General features: G+C 35.6%; 1 protein-coding gene across 3 annotated transcripts in view; it reads right to left on the bottom strand.

Moving 5' to 3' along the window:
• The window catches only part of LOC122010129 (cleavage and polyadenylation specificity factor subunit 1), a 62,353-nt gene that overhangs the window by 24,300 nt on the left and 14,953 nt on the right, over positions 1-23,100 (bottom strand). For all 3 annotated transcript variants that reach the window (XM_042566557.1, XM_042566559.1, XM_042566558.1), the window contains 10 exons: positions 21,572-21,717; positions 18,781-18,876; positions 18,647-18,699; positions 12,742-12,873; positions 10,554-10,605; positions 10,334-10,450; positions 7,123-7,254; positions 6,341-6,469; positions 3,305-3,382; positions 1,052-1,186 (listed from right to left, as the gene is read on the bottom strand). In XM_042566557.1, the coding sequence (XP_042422491.1) occupies positions 1,052-1,186; positions 3,305-3,382; positions 6,341-6,469; positions 7,123-7,254; positions 10,334-10,450; positions 10,554-10,605; positions 12,742-12,873; positions 18,647-18,699; positions 18,781-18,876; positions 21,572-21,717 (1,070 nt within the window). The remainder of the gene's footprint in view (positions 1-1,051; positions 1,187-3,304; positions 3,383-6,340; positions 6,470-7,122; positions 7,255-10,333; positions 10,451-10,553; positions 10,606-12,741; positions 12,874-18,646; positions 18,700-18,780; positions 18,877-21,571; positions 21,718-23,100) is intronic.

Genomic DNA, 23,100 nt, shown 5'->3' on the forward strand with positions numbered 1-23,100 from the left:
ATTAGGAAGAAACATGCAGAAATGGTTAGCCCAAGCTAGACTCTTGTTTGTGCTCATCCATTGACACACGAAATCAGCTCCATTAAAGTCGGACATATGTGTGAGTCCACCACTGACAATGCCCATTATGTTGTTAGTAGGGGTTACAGAATAAAGGAGTCATCTTTCCCACTAACCTAGCATCACTGAGGAAGTAAAGAGGACATGCATTTGTAGAATTAGAGTTCTGGCAATCTCAATAAGACTAAAAAAGTGACACAATTACTCCCTAGTAATATCACCACGCAGACACTTGATAGAGAGGTGTTACTGAGTCTATGAAATTTTAACTTTCAATTAAATGTTCCATTTTTCTTTATGCAACGTTTCTTTCTCTATGTGAGATAGATAGTCAGTTTCATTATGTGTTGGGACTTTGATTCTGATGTAGAATCACCTGTATGGGCAAATTAATTCTATCAACAATTGCAGCAAGTTATATGGCGTAATATGTACCCAAGGTACTTTTGGTGTAACTGGTCTACCCTCCTTAGTTTCAAATCATCTAGATACTCCCTATTTTGAATGGCATGGCAAGTGAGTACTATCTTTCAAAAGTTTTCATGCATGGAGAGACTTATTTTCTAACTTAAACTTGCTTAAGAATTTAAATTAGTCAAATGAGAATAAAAGAGGAGCTCAAGTGAATCTTAAGGGACTGGAGGGGTCCATAAAACCTCCAAACAACCAGCAACATGTAATTAATTATGACAGTTAAACATGTTTTAGTAGGGAAATTACATTGACTAGGTTAAATATGAAACCTGCCTCAGAAGGCCATATTCAGACAAAGAATGATAAGTAAACAATACTATTCTATTTAGAAATGGATACTTGTGACACAATACTCAAGTCATCAATGTGATTTCTTAATTCATGCCCAAATGTTCAATCACATTTGCAAAGAGCATGAAAATTCAACAGCCCACAAATTATGAAAATCATTTTTATTGATTTCTTACTGAAGGTGTGTTTGCACTTTGCACTAGAGAAGAAAGTTATGCAGAATCACCATAGTGCGATTTTCCAAACTTATGATCAAGTATGCATGATATTCATCATCATCCATTTTTGATGTATCAGCTACATGACCCCGAGAACCTTTATGGTACACAGTCCAAATCCCTTTGCAGCCAGGTAATTCAACCTACGGAGCCAAATACAAAATTTCAACAAATTACAGCCAAATTAATCTTCAACACTCAAGATAACATGTACAAAATTAGATTTTTTTTTAATTTAATATTTGAAAAATATAAAAGCCAAAGTTTGGAAGTTCCAGCTCTTCAACTGAAACATCCTAGCACACAACAAAATAGAAGCAGGTAGGAATAAGTACAGTTTGTATATCCTTTTCAAGGATAAAAAGGAGGCATTGTTAACTGTTAAGCAACATAGCGGGTGAAAGAAATATCTCAATGACTTATTCAGGTAAACAGTCAAAGTCTCCAACTGCCTATAATTCTATTCCTACTAAGTATGTCAAGCATCATCAATATATTCAAGACACAAGTACTATATCCAATACATACAATCACATAAGCAAAGACTTTAGTAATCTAATAGCATGGAGAATCTTTTTTCATCAATAATCCAATCCATGTAGAATAGCATGTATCCTTGCGACCACAATCCATTAGTATGATCTAGAGGAAAGTCAACTATCAATTGATCCTTGGTAGTCAAATCAAGTGATAGTTTATCCTTCCAACTTTAAATTGTTTCCTCTATTGATTATTTATTTACTTGTGCCAGGAAGTAAAGCATGGCAGATGGCACCAGGCATGAAGAGTATGCTTGTGGCGAGTCAGTCTCATAGGTAAGGCTTCAATGAACTGAATGTTGATGAACAAGCCCAAATAAAGCTCCTTTATTATCAAAAATAAGTAAAAATTAAAAAAACTTGAACAAATTTTTTCCTCTTTTCTTCAATTCCGCTACTTGTGAGTTCATCCCATTGGAATTCAAGGTCAGAGCTCATGATCAAATCATGAAGAGACTTGCTTACATATTTGTATAAAATATATATATATAAGACTATTTTTGGAATCTATTTGATATTATTATTAAATTTAGAATAAGTGAAATAAGAAAATAAATGTGCTACCTATAGGATCAAATGTTAGCTAACTTATACAAATACTTCCTCTCCAATTAAGGTAAAACTCAATGTTGTTTCAAGCATGATAAGATCTACAACCATGCGTGAACAATAAGATTTGAGCTCAATAAATATTAAATACTGAGCTTGGCTTGAGCTTGTTTATTTTTCTAAAATCCAAAGTTGAACTAAACACAACCAAGCTCAGCCCAACTAACTAGTTTACAAAACTACTCGGAGGTTGTCAAAACTGGTGTTGTATGTGATTTTCTAAATCATTCCATCAAAATACGCTTCAAATGTGAAAACCAATAGTTTATGATAGTTTTCACATGCTTAGTTCAACTTAATCAAAAGAATGAACACATTTACAGCTTTCTTTAAAACCAAAGGATTGAAGTTATATAATAAATACCATAAGATGTAAAAGTTCATTTGGCACCAAAATCCTGTGAATGAAAGGAGAACTGTGTTGTTAAGAAAGCTGTTTTTATTTTCCAAGCACAAAAATGGGACTCGGTGACAAGGATCCCATTCTGACTGTGCCATCACTGATGAGTCTATCAAAGTTTCTTTTCATCCAATGGAAATAAGGGACAGGTCCTAAATATTTTCAAAGAGAATTTGAGACAGTAATGGAAACAAGAGCAGGATCCAACCTACAACAAACCCTAAAATGGGAATGTGTGGGCAAAAATACTAGTTATTTTAGTCATACCAATTTTCATCATAATTATCCAGTGAACATGTAATATTCCAACTCAGATTGTAAATAATACAAAATAACTACGGAGTTTTTGCCTCATTTCAATTGAAGTATGAAGCCACCAATGATCCACAAAATATTTTTTAGTCTTACCCACGAGGTGTATTCCCCAATCGTGGCAGGAGTGACAAGGTCAAACCCCTCCACACAATGTCGCTATATGGATTTGAATCCTCAACCTTTGTCTGGAAGCCCTATGAACCTAGCTCTCTTAACGACAAAACTAAGCAATTGTTGATAAAGTAAATATTTTATGAATGGGATGTTTTTACAGAAGGTATTAGTATAAGATACAGACATAAAGAAGGCAAAAGCCTGCATCAAATCATATTTCAAGAAAAATTAACAAATATTAGCACTACCCAGAAACTATGAGAGAATAGTGAAACAAGATTTACCTCAGTGATCAACTCTGGCCGAATTGATTGTTGAAGCACACAAAGAGCACCATTCTTCCCATGACCAGAACAGCACACCTGGACATGAATCATGGGTATGAAGCATTACATCAGTACTCATAAACTTGATTATTTTAGAAAGATAAAGAAATTGACGAAGATGGAAATGCCAGAATTTTTATGAACAGATAATCTAACAAGAAGATAATGAAGATGCTGTAAACTATTGCCGTAAAAATTCAAAGTTATATAGACCTAACTGAACAGGTTGTGGAGTAGGCTAGGAAATATTTGTAAGTAAGTACTAAAAATATTACTGAATTAGTGAGTGCAAATGGATTAGGCTAGGCAATGTGAAGAGGTTGTGAAATCATTAACCAATAATTTATCAGGTTCTCACATATATTGATTGTATTAATAATGGGATCACACAAGTCATCTACAAGCATATCATTTTAATTGGTGGAAAGAATAGTATAAGCCAGCCTTAGAATTTAGAATGAGTGCTCCATTTGAAAAAATTGCCAAGAAAATAGTAGTGTATTCTCTTTCTTGACTTGGCCAATAAAATTAACTACATAGTTGTGCACATACTAGAAACAATGCAGTTAATTTCAAACGTATAAGATTCTGAGATTTCTTAAATTGCTTAATAATATCTTTCAATAAACTCATTGGTCTCGTGCATAAGCAATTAATCATATCATACATACTCAGCTAAGCTATATAAGCTGCAATTGCTTGAGATCATATATTACATCCTTTTCCAATTGTCCTAGAGAGAATTTACAATCTGTAAGGTTTCATGATTTGCCTCAACGAGAATTTTAAAACAGTAAGAACTATTACAAAATGTGCTTCATGCTGCCGTATATACCTATGCAAGCATAGTTCAGGTTTTGTTTTGTATCATCTGAAACATGTGAGAGATACTACTAGAAGCATAAGCAAAAACCAATATGAGCTCAACAAGGGTAAAACCACCATATCTCTTATGATGCAAGAGCATCACTTCATATGTGTTGATAGGGGATTCTTATGTCCTGACACAAGTGGTGGCAGTACATTGGCAATGATCAAGGAGGGTGCATGAGCGCATAAAGGCACAGTGTAAGTGGACCAAAGTGTGCATGGAGCCACCATCAAGGAGGAATTACATAGTTGCCCAAGGACAACACTGACAGCACATAGAAGGCAGCATGAAGAGGAGAGCAACAGAGGGCAAAATGAGGATGCACCAATGAGAAGCAATGGTTGGTTGTGGAATCTTGAGAAGGGAACATAGAAAAAGGTTCAGTGTGTTATAACCTAGATAAAAATAAGAGTAAATTGTTGAAATAGCAGCAACTGAGGTTAATTGAGGTGTAATGATTAGTTTTTGATGAAATATATTTATTTGAGGATTAATTTTGATTCTGAGTTGGACTTGATCTGAACTCGAGTTTGAGTCAATTTGATTGGGTTGGTCTTTGACCCAAAAGTAATTTAAATCTATTTTGGCGCATCTCAAGGTTTGATTTATGGTATGGTAAGGACCATTAGGCGGGTACTGTGCTAAGTTTGAGTGGGTTTAAATTAGGATTGTTTTGGACTTGAGTGGACCAATTTAGGGATGAACAAAATCTAATTTGTCTGAATCAGTTCAATCATATTTAATTCGGCAATTTATTATATCACGTACCTAACTTTGAAAAATACTCAAACTATGCACCTAAGTTTTATGCTTACCAAAAAAAGACGAGCTTATTTCCCAAAATACCCATTTCCATGGCAAAAAAATTGTCAACAAATTAAAACTATGAAAAAATTTCAAGAGAACTATGGCAAGACCACAAGCTCACAATGGAGCTCGTCGCAGCCATGAAATAATGGCCCTTGGCCACAATTTCCTTGCCACTTGGTGGTCTCGACCAACAGCGAAATTGTGTTAAGGCGCAAGCAGACACGAAATCCCAAACAGCGAAATCGCTGCTAGACAGTCAAGGCTACAACTCGCTGCTAATCGCGACCTAGCCTTGATTTCAAGGTCAGCCATTATCTCCTAGCTGCGATTTTTCGGCCGCCTAGCCACTAATTTGCAGTCGGTCAAGGCTGATTGGACATGGCCAAGGTTTCGTAATGATAGCAAACTTGATGGTGAGCTCGCTGTCGCAAATGCTCGTGAACTCAAAATCGAAGGCCGGAGTTCTCTTGAGTTTTTTTTTTGTCATTTTTTATGAGGAAAAAGGGTATTCTAGATAATAAGTGCATATTTTGGTAAATATGAAAGTTAGGTGTGTATTTTAGGTATTTTTCAGTGCTGGGTACATAATATGGTAAATTGCCCTATTTAATTGATTTTGTGAAGCATTTGGGCCCATGGCTTTGGATTGCCTCATGTTCCAAAACTCTCCCGATCTCTCTCTCATGTGCTCTCGCATTTCCTTCCAAGCGTCCCATCTTGAGCACTCCTTTTGTAGCAAAAGATAATTACGCTCATCCCAGGCACCCCTCCAAGCATCCCCTGTCGAGCACTCCAAAACATTAGCATGATTGGTCTCTGATCAATCCCTATTGCTCGCCCTTATTTGGTGGCCTAAGTCCTTTTCCCTCTCTCAGTCTATCCCTCTTCCTCTTGGGTCCTCTCCCTTTCTCAATCATGGTTCTTCCTATGGACACCACCGTGAGCTTGATTGTGCCTCTTCCCCATTATTTCATAAAAGAATCACAACCAGTAAACTTGTACATCTAACAAACAATAATGCTCTATTTTGGATGTTGTTATACAATTTATACAAATTCTGTAATGCATGCTAACACTAATGAACACATTCGTGCAAATGCAAGTTTCCCATCTTACATGATTCATCATGACACAAACATCTTACATTTTCAGAGACCTGAACATCTTACCTTTCTAATTCAAGTTCTTACAAAGAAATAGAGGAAAGATAAAAGGAAAAAAAAAAAAAGAATGAGCATCATGGAAAATTGGCAAAGCTCAAAACAGAAATATGGCCTTAAAAAAATGATGTAAGAGAAATTAGAATAACCAACCAGTTCATAATTGCTCTGCTTTGCAGTTCCTGTTGCATTGGGATCAGCATTGATTCTTAAGCCATATGAGAAATCCCTTAGTGGACCAACATTGATCAAAGAATCTCTAACAATAAACGAGAAGAATTTCTGCATTCAGTGACAAAAACATAACGATTTTGAACTGAAACATAATAAATGGAGCAAGATATGCTCATGATACCGAAATGTAACATGAATAAAGAAGACATTAGAGCACTCGAACTGTTGGAATATGTACTTATATGGGAAAAACAAAGAGGAAAAAAAGAGAAGCGCCACATGGACGATGAGCATATGGAAGTCATAGGGAAAGCATTACCCTCAATAGAGAGAACAAACAGCTTATGATTTCAAGCAATATTGAATAGCAATAAATGCAATATGCCACATACATAAAACATGAATTGCATGCAACTGCATATCAAATAAAGACAAAGCATTCTTAATTGAAAATTCCAAGTAGCATGTACAAATATGAGCTGATTTCTGGATGTGCATAGTTTTAAATGACTTCCTTGAAAACAAATGAAAACATGATGAGAATGATAAAAATGCTATAGCATAATTGGATGAACACTATTTTCAAATAGTCCGTGTTCAAATGAAACTTACAGCATTGCTTATGTTACCAAACAGACACACTCTGCTCTGGGTCATTTTGACACACCATAATAAAAATTTACAAGTCAAAAAAACCTACATCCTGATAATGCAATTTATTTATCAAGAGTACACAAACACAAAATCAAGCCACTACAAACCTGGGCAATTTCAGAGGTATTAGTAGCTCCATATAGAGAAAGCTCCTCATAGCTAGCAACCTCTAATAGAGCATCAGATGGTGTCCGGCATAAGCGCTTTGCCAAATGGAGTTCACCTTCACTATCAGCAATCTGCAATATGGTTGAACCAAACAGAAGAAAAAACAAATAAACAATTTAACATTCACAAAATTGCAATGATGTTGGTACAAAGCCAATCCTAAGCTTAAAAAAGGTAATAAGAAATAAGAAGTAAATGCAACAGAAAGATATATAATCAATCTGATGTAAGCTAGCATCAATGCATGCAACTGTAAATAAAACAAAAACAATAAAAAATTATTAACTACCAAAATATAAACCTTGGTAAAGAATGTTTGGACAAAAAAAATCCAGAACTTATTATCCTCAATAATTGCCTCCCTCATCTCATTCTGCAATCACTAAATGGTTAACAATTCAATGCAGTTCAAATAAAATTTAACCAGAAGCTTGGATTGACCCTAGCGCAAGCCCAAAACCAACCCTCTTGTCAGTAATTAGAGCTCACCATAATCCTAGTAACTAGTGACCCCAGTCCAAATCATCAAAACACAAATAAAATCTATTCCAAGTCTTATTCTGATTCCCAAGTTGCTGTCGTGTGCCCTATAGATCACGGATTCGAGTCTCAAAAATAGCCTCTTACAAAAAAAGATAAGGATGTGTGTTATAGACCCTTCCCTGGGACCCGCATTGGCACCGGGCTGCCCTTTTATTCTGATTTCCAAGTAATTACTCAGTGAAATAAGCAATTTTAGTTAACTAAGGATTGAGATATAACAAAAATTGTACAACGCATAACTACAAACTTATAGATATGGAACTATAAATTAATATTATAATTGGTAATTGTATACTTCAACATTTCTTTGCAATAGAAATTCAATTTACCATATAAACATTTCTCATAAAAGTAACTAAATAGAACGAGTGTGATATACCCAGGGCATCGTGAACCGAAATTTAAATAAATTGATTTCATTAATCACGGGTATATGATTCTATTTAGTTGACGCTTAATGAGACTTAGATGAGTGCAACAGATTGCTACTCGAGTTCTTTGGGTGTGAATTGGTCAATAGACTTGAGATAAGCTCCATTTGCGCATAAAATAAGGCTCAATCAGTCAAATCATAGTGAACTAAAATGCTTAACTGAACTAAACTGGTTCGATAAACACAAATTAAAAGGGTTACTTGGTGTCTTTAACAGAAGTTGATGAGTATCAGTAATACACACTCATCCTCTTCTTTTGTTGCTAAGCCTCACACTTCACTTTTGTTAATTGCCAAATAAGTATCAAATGTTTTATTGTGGAAGGTGATTAGACTCCACAATCCGAATAAAGATCAGCTCTCATGATTAGGTTGGCGTCCTCGGTGATTGGTCTACTTCCCTTCAACCTTCATCATTCATTGCGGGGTGTGATGAAGCAACATTTGTGTGGTCCTTGGTGGTTGGTCTACTTCTCTTCCATGTGGCATTAATGCATAATTTGTGTTGTTCTTTGATACCCCTAAGCAACATTGATGCTTTGATTTGAGGCTGGTGATATAGTGATAAAGTGTTGCATTAATGCTTTGTGTTATTACTTAGTGTGTTGCGTTAATACAGTAAGATAGCTCATCTGCATATGAGTTGTCGTGTGCACATTCAGTTGGTGTGTCGTATTGTGTGTGTTAACTTTTCTGTTAGTTGATCACATATTTTGCTTATATTACCGTGTTACTTTGTTCCTCCTACCATTTTATTGGCTAACAAATCCTTCTTTTCCCTAGTTACAAGAATTATCTTTTCATTGAGCTTATGGTCAAATGGAGATATGACTAGTAGAGAGTGTTTTTGACAATAGAGTCTTCATTGCTTAATTCAATCTAGAATCCTCATATGTCGCCAAAATAAAGATTACCACCAGTTAGGGTGTTGCTTGTCCAACTGAGAGGTTATTGTGGGTTAAAAGAGAATACATGGACTTCTTTTGACCAATAGCCTAAGCATTACGCACACAAATAAAATCTAACTCATATGCAATTGAAGGGGAGCCTTGGCGCAACGATAAAATTGTTGTCATGTGACCAAAATGGTCACAAGTTCGAAACCTGGAAACAACCTCTTGCAAAAAGGAAGGTAAGGACAATGGATCCTTCCCCAGAACCCCGCATGGCGGGAGCTTCGTGCACCGGGCTGCCTTTATGCAATTGAGGACCCAACTAAATATGACAAATTAGACAACAACATGATTTTGATGAAAAATATATCAACAATCAATTGAGTTTGGAATATAATAATTACATTAAAAAGAAAACTCATAATTTATGAACCCTTGTGGTCTAATCCTAGCAAAGCAAGCTTGACTGCCTTGATTGCAAGATAAAGACAAGACAATGCATGTTTTATTATAGTATTATTCACAAATACATAGCTAGATTGCAAATGAAAGCCAAACAAAAAAAGTAAATTCAACAATTTCCCCTCGACTTTACAATAGACCACCCTAATGAACTGTAAAGGTAGACTAAATACAAATCCATGTTTAATAAACAACATTGAGCCTATGTTTCCTGTCGGAAAAGAAAGTACGAGTGAAACGAGTCAAGAGAAATGAAAGGTGGGACTCACTTCTCTCTGTTTCCTTGGAAGGCTAAAGGTGAACGAAGAGACACCACAAGAAAATTTATCACAATTTTCCGCAAGAACTCTTAAACCAAAATCATGTAGAAAGTGATAGTTGCAATATATATATATATATATATATATATATATATATATATATATATATATTTCACATTTCGTTCCCCTCCAAGGAAAAATAGGGAAGAATTTTGCCTAATTTCAATCCTTCCAATGAAACACAAATGAGGGAATAATTTCTTCCACCTCTCCCTACTACTTATCCAGACTTGTCTTCTTTCTCTGATTGTTCTCTTCCTTGTAGGATAAAATGCATATAAACTACTAAATTGCAAATTAGATTTTTACTTAAGCTCAGTATGGTACAGGTTAATAAACAAAAAGATGCATGTAAAGTTAGGGTGGGTCAGAGTCAAAAAGTGGCCCTAGATGGGAATAGCACAATAAAATAAAACTATCACAAGAAACTATGTTCAGGCATTATTAAGTAATAATGATAGATAGCAAAATATTAACAAAGGTATCTTCAAAATAGTACCTCATCTTTCATATTTGCAGAAGACAGACTTGATGTTCCACTACTATATTGAATGAGAAGGCTGTCTCCCAAACGACTAGCGAGGAAAAAGAAGGAACTGCCTATTTTTGCGATGCCCTTGTAGAAACAAACTGAGTCAGCAAAATTAAGCTATAAAAATGAGACAAAACTTCAAATTTATCTTAGCATAAAACTAAAAACAGAAACAAATAAAACCTACCGAGGTCAAAACTGAAGCCTTTGATCTCATAAGTTCAAGTCTCTGAACAACCCTGAAAGAAAGAAAGAAAGAAAGAAAGAAAGAAAGAAAGTTTAGCGGGCTTAGGGACGCTAATGTGTTAATTGATGAGAATGTAATTAGATAAATTGGAAAACTGAATTCTAAAGAAAAACTCGATAAACATAAAGATTTAATACAAGAATACAAAATTTGAAAATATGAATGCAATGGAATACTTAAATAAGGATGCACATGGAATCCGTAGAAGAGTTTTAGATAAATTTATCATTCAACAAGAAATCAATATTAATGAAGATATCATTATGACACAAAAATAATGGATGAAGAAAATAGAGAAACCTTTCGAAGTCTTCTAATCCCCATTACCTTATGAGCTAAAAGAAAGTTTTATAAGATTGAGGTAAGACATATCAAGTCATCCTTTATGGATTGAAGTCTTCAACTGTTAGGGAGTAACAGAAAAAAAGTTAATATAGTTGAGACGATGTTAATCCCTCAAGAACTTTGATGTTTGACAAATTTGGTTAAAGTGAATTAAGTAAGTAGTTAGAATGATGGACGTGTTGACTCGAGCATGAAGCGAATTTTAAGAGCTTGAATTGGAATTTAAGACCCAAAGACCATTTTATGTAATTTGGTTTGAACACGTAGGTAGGCATCTAGTTAACTACGGACTTTAGAATGCAAATCATCCTTATCATTTGGGTTGAATTAAGTAACGAGGGATTTCTATGTTCCAGTTGGAAAATTTTAGATTGATAGAAAGGCTTACGGCAGAAATGTCGAGTTAATGTCAGGTTGTTGTTAAGTGACTTTTGAATGTTGTCATTTGACCACTTTCGAAGAAGGTGGGTCGACTAAACACTTATTTTTGGTTGACCATAAATTTATGAGTTCTTGACTTTTTAATTTTCAAATTGATAGATATTATTTAGTTAGTGATCAAAAGTATTTGTCAACTAGTTGATTATCATTTACCCAAGAATTATTAGGGTTTTGGTAACAACTATCAATTTTTGGTCTACCAAAGTTTGTGGATAAGATAGATCTTACAATTCCATTGGAAATTACATATAAATAGCCTCTAGATGGGTGTCACTCAAATAATCACTCATTTCTCGAATTCCATTGCTTATAATGGTTCTCATTGATCAAAAATTCTCTTCACAGGGTTAGGTTTGTGTAGGACAATTGTGAGCATTTATTATTTGTTTTAAGTGATCTAGAGATCTAGATCTGCTCATGTCATCTTGTAAAGAGAATCATTGCTACCTTTTATATAGTGAGATATTCATTTAGTGAAATGTGGCACTGACGTGACAGGCCATGGAGTAGGAAAGGTACTCAAACAACATTAAATTTGTCTGTTAGCATTGTTTGCATTGTTTTATCTCTCTTCTTTATGTTTGTTGCTACTAGTTTATTTCAGCTGCTAAACTTAATTTTCATTACAACTAAAGTAGTTTTACTTTTTGCTACATTTCTGCACATTGATTGCTTATGACACATGTGCACTGATGTCTAACATATTGTTTGAATTTTGCATTTAGCAAGAATTTTTTATGCTAAGTCTATTCGCCCTTCTAGTTGATCCATCTGATTTACCAAATGCTATTAATAAACTTTATGAAACAAAGTGTATGGATATTATGAAATAACACGTAAAAAATTAATAAGGTAAACATAAGAATACTATGATGAATGTTTGGAGTTACTAGAAATAATATAACCAAAAAAACTAATATCCACAAGCAACTAGGTGTAGGTCTAATCCATAATAGGAGAAAACAAGTCTAGCTGGTATAGGCATGTTGAAAAGCAAATAAATTCCTTTCCTTAATTCATAGATTAGAACTATTAGAGTAAGGGGCAAAAGGAGACCAAAAAAGATATTAATTTTATATTAAAAGAAGGTCTTGATTGATTTAAATACTACATATTGAAACCTTGCATAGAGTTCAAAGATTCATATAATCAACCTAAATAGTTGATATAAACACAGGCTGATGATGATGGTAAACAACCAGCCCAAGTGAAAGTTAGAGAACTAGAGATCTATTATGAGCAGCCATAAAGGCATTCATCAGGTGTACTAAATGCTTAGAAGACAGAACATCAAAAAAAAATATGAAGAACAAAACACAATCATAAAATTGGCATGTAATACCTTCCATCATAGATCAATGTTAGCAACAGTAGTTCTCCTGTCTTAGAAGAAAATATAGCTACATCAGGAGAGAGCCATGTACCATTAGCTGCATCAAGCTCAACAGCAAACTTTGATTTTGGCATTTCTGAACTGAAATAAATGTCCAAGTTGTCACAAAACTCCTACCAACCATGCAATTAAACATATTCTGAACGAAGAAATTACAAAAGCATGTAGATAAAAATTAAAACAAATCATAAACTACAAATTACAGTTCCATAATTTAGCTGCAAACAAATACAATAAACCCTGCAATCAAAAGGATTAGTCATCCAACATTACCGCTAGAAGAGATTTGTACAAGACAAAAGGTCCAAAAACCAGTGAAAGTAATATCTCCATGGAAGTTCAGTGTGCAAGTCAATTGATTGTAGTGCTTCCAGCAACTCATATAACCAACCCAAGATAACCACCATACACTATTAGTGTACATTGTTGTTGGGATTGTTTCTCTTGGATTGTTTCTGTATGGTGGTTATGTTTGCTGGTGTATGAAAGTCATCTGTTTATGGATTTTTTTCTTGCTGTTTTCAAAGCTGAATGGGTAAACTGTAGTCCTATACTTCATATTCTTAACACTGCTCCAATCCCCTAGCCCCTCATGTGATTAGGATGCTGGATTAAATTAACCCAAGCCCAACTTGCGGACAAAACCAACCCAACAACCTATTCCAAAAGCTCAAAGGGTGTTTGATTTGGTGACTACTAATACTAAAAGCATAAACTATGTGGTTGGAAATATAGACCAAAATATACATAACAATGATTGGAAAGTCAACATTTGAAATTTCGTTCCAAGCTAGCATTTCGGTCCATGGCACAAGAGGTGGTTGTAAGTACCCCGAATTAGTTTTGACGTTGATCAACCGAGATAAGTTAGATCCTATGTGTTTTTATGTCTTGTGTCTAAGTGTGCAAGAACTTAGAATAACAAAAAGTCGAGGGGAATACATAGCGAGCGAGAAGGATGTCACGGGGAGTGAGCCAACGAGTTCAGTGCATCTTAGGGACGAGGAGCTACGGAAGAGTACGTCGTTGGAGCGAAAAGGACGCGCGCAGTGCATCCGAGGGACGAGAAGCCGGGAGGTAGTCTGCTCAAGGAGAAGGTTAAAGTTAGGTTCGGGTGAATTCAACTCTGGACGACCGGAGCATCACCAAGTGAGCGGAACGAAGAATGGTCAATGCTGAAATTGATCATTCAAGGCGCCTTAGATTGGACGGGAGGCGCCTCGCATGAACACTACTTGAGGCGCCTAGGAGGTGCTTCCGATGCCAAGGAGTCGTTGTCGAGCGGATAAATAGTGGAAAGCACCATTGTGCATGGATCGAATTTCAGCTAGTTAGAGGCGCCTCCAAGTGTTTGAGGCGCCTCCGATATGCCACGTCAGCAAACGATCACTTTGACCAGTGGGCTATAAATAGTACCCCAAAGCTAGGAGTTCTTGAACACACTTTATATTAACTTCTGTATTTCGTTTTGAGCTTTCAATTGCTATACGAGACTACTTCGCCTCCGACCTTTGTCGCAGGAGGAGTTTTCTTAGTGCACTTTCATTTGTTTTGAATTAGCAACCTCCCCGGTTGTAAACTAAGTAAATTCTGAGACTTACATTTTCTTTACATGTCGTTTTTAATTAATTATGCCCTGGCTAAGTAAGTAGCAAGAGAAGTTCTAATTTTAATTGCATGGTTATTCACCCCCTCTAGCCAGTGTACCTAATCCAACAAGTGGTATCAGAGCTCAACTGCCTTAGAAGGACTAAGCGTCGACTAAAGCAATAAGAAGATGTCGGATCAAGCATCCATCCGCTGAAGTTTGAGGGGAAGTTCGTGCATTAGAAGCGTCAAATGGAGGTATTTTTCAAAACCAATTTCAATATACTTTTAACAATTAAATATAATTTTGAAACACCCAGGGTGAGAACAAAGAAGAAAAGGAAAAGCACCAATAGAACAAGAAATAGCAAACCAACTTTGTGGCCAACGGCAAAACAGAGTTCAATTTGTTGAGCGTACTCCGACCCCAACAAGTCAACCGGATCTGCATCTATGATTCTACTAAAGAACTCTCAGAGGTCAAACTAGACCTGCTTCGAAATTAACTAACCAAACTCCATAAGGAAAAGGGAGAAAAGGTGGCTCAACTGCATGTAAGCTCAAAGAGCCGATAACTGGACTCACCAACCTCAGAGAAATGATAACGAATCGAGACTCACTCAGATATGCACTCAATGCATTTCCAAGAACCCCTAACTAAACATAAATAGTAGATTCCTACAACATCTCGAAGAACTTGGAGTAAGTACTTTAAAGAGTTATTTTTAATTTTGGAATTACACGAATCTGGATGTTCAAGATTTAAAAATACAAAAAAGTCAAATAACATCACTTTAAAAGCTAAGAAGAACGAACCAAATTCAGAGTTATCACCTGACAAAGATGAAGAAGCATACATGGTAAGAAAGTTCAATAAGTTTTTTAAAACTAATAAGTTTAATAAGACATACATTAAGAAGCTTCTTCGGGGAAAAAGGAAGGTAAGGTGTTATAACGCAATGAAAAATGGCACATCAAAGACAACTGCCCAGATTGATGAATAAAGGAAAAGAAAAGGGCAAACGGTCAAGAAGGTCCAAGCCAAGGAACCTCAAAGCAACTTAAAGCGAATTGTCGTCTGAAGAGTCCGAGAACGAAGAAAACGTTGGACTAGCACTAACAGCCGACTACCAAGAGGAGAGCATCAATGAAGGGAAAGCTACTTTAGAGGAAAGGAGAGATGAAGGGGAAGCATCCAATTACAAATTCGACACGGTAAGTGAGTTACGTCAACTTCCTCATAACCAATTATACGAAGGTATTACAATGTTGTCTAGATCATTGTGCAAGCTAGAAACAAAGTATGTAAAAAAAAAGAAAAAGATAACATTGACTTAAGAGTTAATTTAGCATATGCATGTCCCTTAGAAGAATTTGATAAAATTAAGGTTGAAAATTTAAAAAAAAAAAAGAAAAAAAAGATCAAATAGAAATGTTAGAAAAGTATAATAAATGCTCAAATTCAAGCTTCTTACAAGTTTCAAATTTTAGATATTATGGAGTGCCTACTTGGTATATTAGAAATCATAGAGACCAAATTGCAAAAGTATTAAAAAATTATATTCCTAGAAAATATCTGATCAATCCAATAGGTAAAATCTATATTGGATTCCAAAATCTATTTTAACCTGTTAAATTTTTTTAGGGATTTGATTGCTAGAAATTAATTTGTTTGATTTGTTAACATTACTAGCAAAATTAATTTTTGTATACTTTCTATTCGATTTTCTTTAGTTTAAATTTTCTGTGATAAACAAATATGTTATCTGTTAATAGAAAAAAAAATTGAAATTTTTCAACAGTTACATATTTTTTCTGAAATTTTTACCAAAAAAATTAAAATTTAAAATTTTCAATGATTGATTTTTGAAAAACTTGATTTTACTACAGATAAACGTTATATTGTCAATATTCAAAAAAAAATTGGCAAGTTATTTTGACGTATAAATATATTTTTAAAAATTTAATTTCAAGAACAATTATTTCTATAAAAAATATTTATTTTGGCTATAAGAAAAATAGTTTTCTCATGAAAATTTTTTTGTGATCATATTGATTCTGTTTGACATTGACCAAAATTTTCAAGATTTTTCAAAAATTAAAAATTATTTTGGCAAATTTGAGGTTTAATTCTTCAAAATTATTTTATGTGCAAAATAATTTCGATAAAAATATAGAACCTTGGATCATCTATGAAAACCCCCTAAAACCTTTTTCAAATATTCTCTGTCATTTTCATTTTTTTCCATATTTTTGACCCGATCAAAGGGAGAGAATAGTATTAAATTAAAGGAAGGGCTTAATTGCAAAACATTATTGTTATGATTGCAAATATTTATGATTAATTGTTTTATATTGTTTTAACATAAATCATTTACTATTTATTTTCCTTAACTTTAATTTTAATTCCGATTGATGCACATCAAAAAAGCGAGATTGTAAATACCCTGGATTAGTTTTGATGTTGATCAACCGAGTTAAGTTAGGTCTTGTGTGTTTTGATGTCTTGTGTCTAAATGTGCAAGAACATAGGATCACAAAAAGTCGAGCGAAAGACGTAATGAGCAAGAACGTCACGGAGAGTGAGCCAATGAGTTCGGTGCATCTGAGGGATGAGGAGCTGCGGAAGCGTACACCGGTGGAGCAAGATGGGCACGCATAGTGCATCCAAGGGACGAAAAATAATGAGAAAGTCTGCTCGAGGAGATCGGAATTGAATTCAAATGAGCTCAACTCCAGGCGACCAGAACATCACTCAATCGAGCGAGACGAAGAATAGTCAATGCTGAAATTGGCCATTCAAGGCACCTCAGATTGGACTGGAGACCCCTCAGTTGAGACCGGAGGCACCTCCGATGTCAAGGAGTCGTTGCCAAGTGCATAAGCAGTCGAGGCACCTCTAATGAACCGAAGCGCCTCGGTTGCCACCAAATCAGAAAAGCACCATTCTGTGTAGATCACTTGGAGGCGCCTCCAAGTGATCAAGGCGCCTCCAATATGCCACGTCAGTAAACGGTCACTTTGACCAGTGGGATGTAAGTAATACCCCAAAGCTAAGAGTTTTTTAACACACTTTATCTTAACTTCTGTATTTCGTTTTGAGCTTTCAATTGTTGTACGGGGCTACTCCGCCTCCGACCTTTGTTGAAGGAGGAATTTTCTTAGTGCACTTTCATTTACTTTGGATTAGCAACATTCCTAGTTGCAAACCAAGTAAATTATGAATCTCTTACATTTTCTTTACATGTTATTTGTTTTTAATTAATTGTGTCCTTGCTAAGTAGCAAGAGAAGTTCTAATTTTGATTACATGACTATTCACCTCGCTCTAGCAGGTCCACCCAATCCAACAATGGCCATGTTAGGTCTCATTGGGCGTGTTGAGCACCAACCTAGGTGAAGGAGGAGAATTTCCAACATCGCTGATTGTATCAAGCACCAACCCTAGCCAGAGGAGAACTAGGTAGAGGAGGAAGAGGAGTTGCCTATTGGCGTAGCTATATCAGAGAGGAGGTCACCAATTGTCGATGCTCATATCAAGTAGCAAAGCCATAAATGAAAATTACGAGGTCGAGGAAGAGGAGTCACAGGAAGCCTCGAGCATCGTGACCATGCATGTCGTGTCTCACAAGGCTTCTCATGTGTCGTCATTGTCTTCACCTAGCCGCACAACTTGCAAGGAAGTTTCATGTCCTAGATAATTTAACATATGTTGTCATCATGTTCAAGAAAAACCGCACTTCAAATTTCGCTCATCTCAGAGAGTTCCTCCATTTGGTTGGCAGAGTTAACAAGATGTTCTGCTATGTTGACTAACATGAAACAAAAAAATTTAACCCATGATTCATTCTACATACCAAAAAACCATTGTGCAATAAAAAAATAACCAAATACAACTTCATATATAGATACTTGCATATGATCTCTAATAGACCATTACAACAAATAAATCCTTGAATATAATATTCTGATATTCCAAATACTATTTTGACAAAGGCATGATGATCCTGTTAAGATAAATAATAAGTTCCACTACGTTTAAGGCTACTTTAAGCAAATTGGTACAAGTTTTGATGCATAATTTTGCATATAGACGTTCACAATCTGTACAAACTAGAAGAAATTAAAAGGTAAAACAAAAATATTCCTAAAACCACCAGTATCAGTGATACCTTAGACCTTTCTAAATGAAAATAGGAGCAAAAAAATTGACATGAGGGCTTGCAGTTAAAAACATTAGGAAAAAAGAAGGAATTATTGGCAGTGACCTGCTTTCTGGCTGGAGACCAAAGCTATTGAGGCAAAGCGAGCAACTTATAGACTGCAAAAAACAACAAAATCAAATATGAAGTCCAATAATAGTAGAGAAAAGCCTAAAACAAGATCTTTAAAAGGGGCCTACCTGACTATAGTAATGAATGGTATTAGCACAGATTACAAGTACACCACCAATTGGAGATGGCACAGCGAGAAGTTTATATGCATCATGTGGAATATTCTGCAGGAACATGTAAAATTCTCAATTAAGAAATATCAAAGTTTAACAACTTAAACTACTTGGGATAAATATCAGATCATACACATAATATACGATGCATTAAAACCTATTAGATTTTAAATTAGGCTTAATTGTCATTTATTGGTTGATTAGGGCTGAACTAAAACAAATTATGGATGGTTTTTGGTTGATTGAAGCTCTAATAGAATCTGTTTGTGAGTAGATGGACTATAAGTGAGGAAATAGTTTGGGATCATATTGAGTTTGATTTGGACTCAAGTTGGATGAGATTGGTCAAACCCAGTTGGTCCAATTTGGAATCAGTTCCCATTATAATACAATTCCCCCTCACTCCCAATTAATTGACATCCAGATCCACTCCATAGATCACAAGCCATGAGCCAAGTTCCTCTCTTCCCATCCCCATCATGAGCTCCATCTCCACCATGAGCTCTGATCATACCTTCCCCTATGTAAGCCAGCAGTTTAATGGGTGGATCCCATGCGATCCTCTTCCATTGGGGGTAGCAAGTGAGTGTGGCAAGCAGCATTCCTCCCACTTCTTCGTTAGGAGCAAACGGCAAAAGCAACTCACCATCATTCCCAAGTGAAGAAAGGGTGGTGGGTTGTTTTCCGCTTTGATTCCAGCAGGAGCTCAAGAATCCAACTGAAGTGTCTTCCTTCTCTATTAATCAACATTTCACACTACTTCCAACATCCAATATGCAGTGAGGAGGCATCTACTTTACTTTTAGCAAGCCAATCTACTAGTGTAGGTGACTTTTAGCATCCCAGAGTCATTTTTCATCATTGTGGTTTGGAGCAGCCATGATCTAAGAGGCACAACAGCAGTAAGGATCATCAGACAACCATCCCTTCATTGCAGATAATGATATCTAGAAAGTTACTTTAGGTTAGATTATGCTTTGATCTTGAGTTAGGACTTTTGTGAAATGTTGCTGTTTGTGTTGGATTGCAACATAGCTCTCCTATGGTAGGATTTCATGGCTTTTGGCTCAGGAAGGCCTGTGAATTGATCAATGCCCCTCCCTTGTTTTGATTTGGGAATAAGATGAGCTTCTTGTTGCTATGTTCTATGTTTAATTGGTACAGAATCATAGTCAAACAATAGGTTTGGCCATATTACCTTGTAGGTCTAGATTTTGAAGGACCTTAGGGATGTATTGGATCCACTCTAATAGTGAGTTGGAGGTTCTCCATCAAGATGGGTGTCTCTTGCTTGTCTTCTGTCACAAAACCCTTTGTACATGATTAAATCCTTATAAACAATTTAAATTAGCAATTATATAATGATGTCCTGTTTCTACAAAGGAGAATAATGATATTTTAAAGGTTGAAATAGAATGAGATCGATATTAATAGGGGCTTATAACTTGAGTGACTGATAATAAAAGGATCTTCTTAAACACGAACTTGATGGCTACGTCCCTGCTCTCGCTAGTTGTTTTGAAATTGTTGCATGACTTCGTAACTCCATGAAGCTCTAAGTTATTGGAACATGACTACGAACCAAATTTGGTAAGAGATTAGGCTTAAGAATGACGGCCGCCCCACACCTAAATAATGCAAAAATTGAGGAATTCTGCCTTAGGTGGTGAGTGGTTGTTGGCTTGAAGTCTTTTTTCTTATTCGATGGGTAGTGCAAAGTTGTGAGTTGCTGCACGCCTTCTCCCTTCTGCGACAAGTTTATCTGATCCTATTTCAACAGAGTTTCTCAATAGAAGACCCTAATTAACCTCACCACCTTCTCCATTGAACAGATCTGTGCAAGAAATGAACCTGCATAGATCTGAACCAAAGCACATTCCTCTTCCATCATCAGACCTCATTTTCATTTCCTTCTTTGCCAGCCATACTTTTCAAGGAAAAATGCTCCCTTTAACTTTATATTCCCGCTGTTTGATTGGCAAATCTGAAGCAACAAGTGCAGCAATACTAAAAGCTGGTGAAAAGATGCATGCTCTTTATCGCAAACCATCAGTAGCGTCCTCTGCCAGATTTGGTGTTCTTCAAGCCAAAACAACAATATGTCTTTATGCAGTTTTGCTCCATCCTGCATCCATCTTCTTTTCCCTTCCAACCATCAACGGCCAGTAAAACCTCAATAGAGACAATATCTTATTCACAGTTTGTCATTTCCATTGTGTGTTATCGTGAGAAAACGTTCTGGGCTCACTTTTCTACTTCCAACAAAGGATCAACCTTTGTTATCCATCTTTCCTCTAGAACTCTTGCGTGCTTAATTTTTCCCCAATCTACTTAAGGGAGATGCTCTCTTGAAAGATTTGCTCCTGAGATCTCTGTTTTCCTCATTCTATATCATGATTTCTCTCTTTATCCTCTCTCTCCTTGTCAATGTGGTCACCTGAGGTCAAGGAACTCATTAGTTATGCTAAGGTTGAAGGGAATGTTGGCTTCATACTTAGTTAACTCCTTATGTTTCACATCACTTACTTTTGGCATTGTCCTGGTATCTACTTTCCAGCTTGAAGGGGGTGTTAAGAGTATAAAGTAGATAGGGTTATTAGATGTGACAAGTTTAGTCACACATTGATACTTCTAGGTTTGGGATTTTACTTTTTATCATAAATCCTATATTATCTTATACTAAATGGAATACAATATTTTATTTTCCTTTTGTCAAAGTACACAATAACAATTATGAAATACTTACAGAAGCAGACCATATCATAGGATGTTGCTTAAGAGATGTGTTGATGCTAAGTGCAGATATCATGCATGTATGGTGCTTCCATGAAATTCGCCCAGCCCATGTTGGCTCTTTTTCATGAAGTACAACCAAAACAGGTTCTATATAGCCTGCCCAGAGTATAAAAATTTGAAAAGAGTCTTTAAAAAAAAGATACAGAAATGAAAAACTCAGAAGGTATATATTAAATTGTAGACAGTAAGACAGATATAGTATGTCAAACAACAGTTGTCAACAATAAGTTTGTAGTTCAACTTTTGTTCTTAAAAGGACAGTCCGGTGCATGAAGCTCCCGTTAATACAGGTCTCCGAAAGGGATCGGACCACATTGGTCTATTATACGTAACTTTACCCTACATTGTAAGAAGCTATTTCCGCAACTCAAACCCAGAACCACAAGGTCACACAGCAGCAACTTTCATGTTGTCTCAAGGCTCCCCTTCAATTTTTTGAACTTGGAGAAAATAATATATCATTTTTTTTATTTGATAGGTAAATATGTATATATTAGCTCAAAAATGATGTACAAAATCAGTCCTTGAACAATATATTGTTTTTAAATTTCATGGAAAGTTACACTTGTTTTCAATTTTAACTTCCTCTACACCTCTCAAATATGTTACATCTGGGGGAAAGCAATGACAATCAATGCAGTTCATCAATAAGTAAATAGATTTTAAGCTGATGTTTCAAATTTCACTGCCTTCAATCTCCCAGATCAAATCTGAAAGATGGCAGCTTCAGATTGCATTAAGATTTCAGTAGATGTTTGAAATGGATGCAGATCTCCTATTTGATACCAGTACGGATCTGTCAAGTTTAATCTATAACAGGAAAAGCTGATTCGACCTTTCCCAAGAAAGTCATCTCATATAGATTGATCGAGAAGTTAAATAAGTATTATAAAAATATTCAAACAGGTTACCTAGAAATGAGTAACTCCCCTATAAATAAATTAAACAATTGAAAGCTCATCAAATCATGAATGAAAAATGCAATAGATTTTCTCAAGCCAAATTAATTTTAACAAACACAACCAATCTATCCAACTCTTTGCCAATCTAAAGCTTGTACACATAGAAGCCCTCACCACCTAAATCGCTCACCTTGTGAATTAGAATTTAGACCAAGCACCTCATCCATCACTTCTCCATCCCGTGTCAATTGAGAAACAGAACTATTAATTGAGAGAGAATATAATCCAAGCCCCCATTTGTTGTCACAAGTGAACCAGATCCTTCTAAATTATATGCAATTTTCTAACAACATTGAATATTTTTTTTGTCCAAATCAGTAGTAAATAGGACAGTCAACTAGTTAAGCCGAGTCAAGCTTTGTGGTGTTCAAGCTTGTTTGATAAGATAACCGAGCTAAGCCGAGTCAAGCCCAAAATGAACCAAGCCGTTGAAATGATTGTTCAAGCTTGGCTTGGTTCATTTTTTGAGCTTGAGTTTAAGCTTGGTTCAAGCTTGACTTGATCTTGGTTCATTAAG

The sequence above is a fragment of the Zingiber officinale genome, chromosome 8A, assembly GCF_018446385.1.
Source record: "Zingiber officinale cultivar Zhangliang chromosome 8A, Zo_v1.1, whole genome shotgun sequence".
NCBI lineage: Eukaryota > Viridiplantae > Streptophyta > Magnoliopsida > Zingiberales > Zingiberaceae > Zingiber > Zingiber officinale.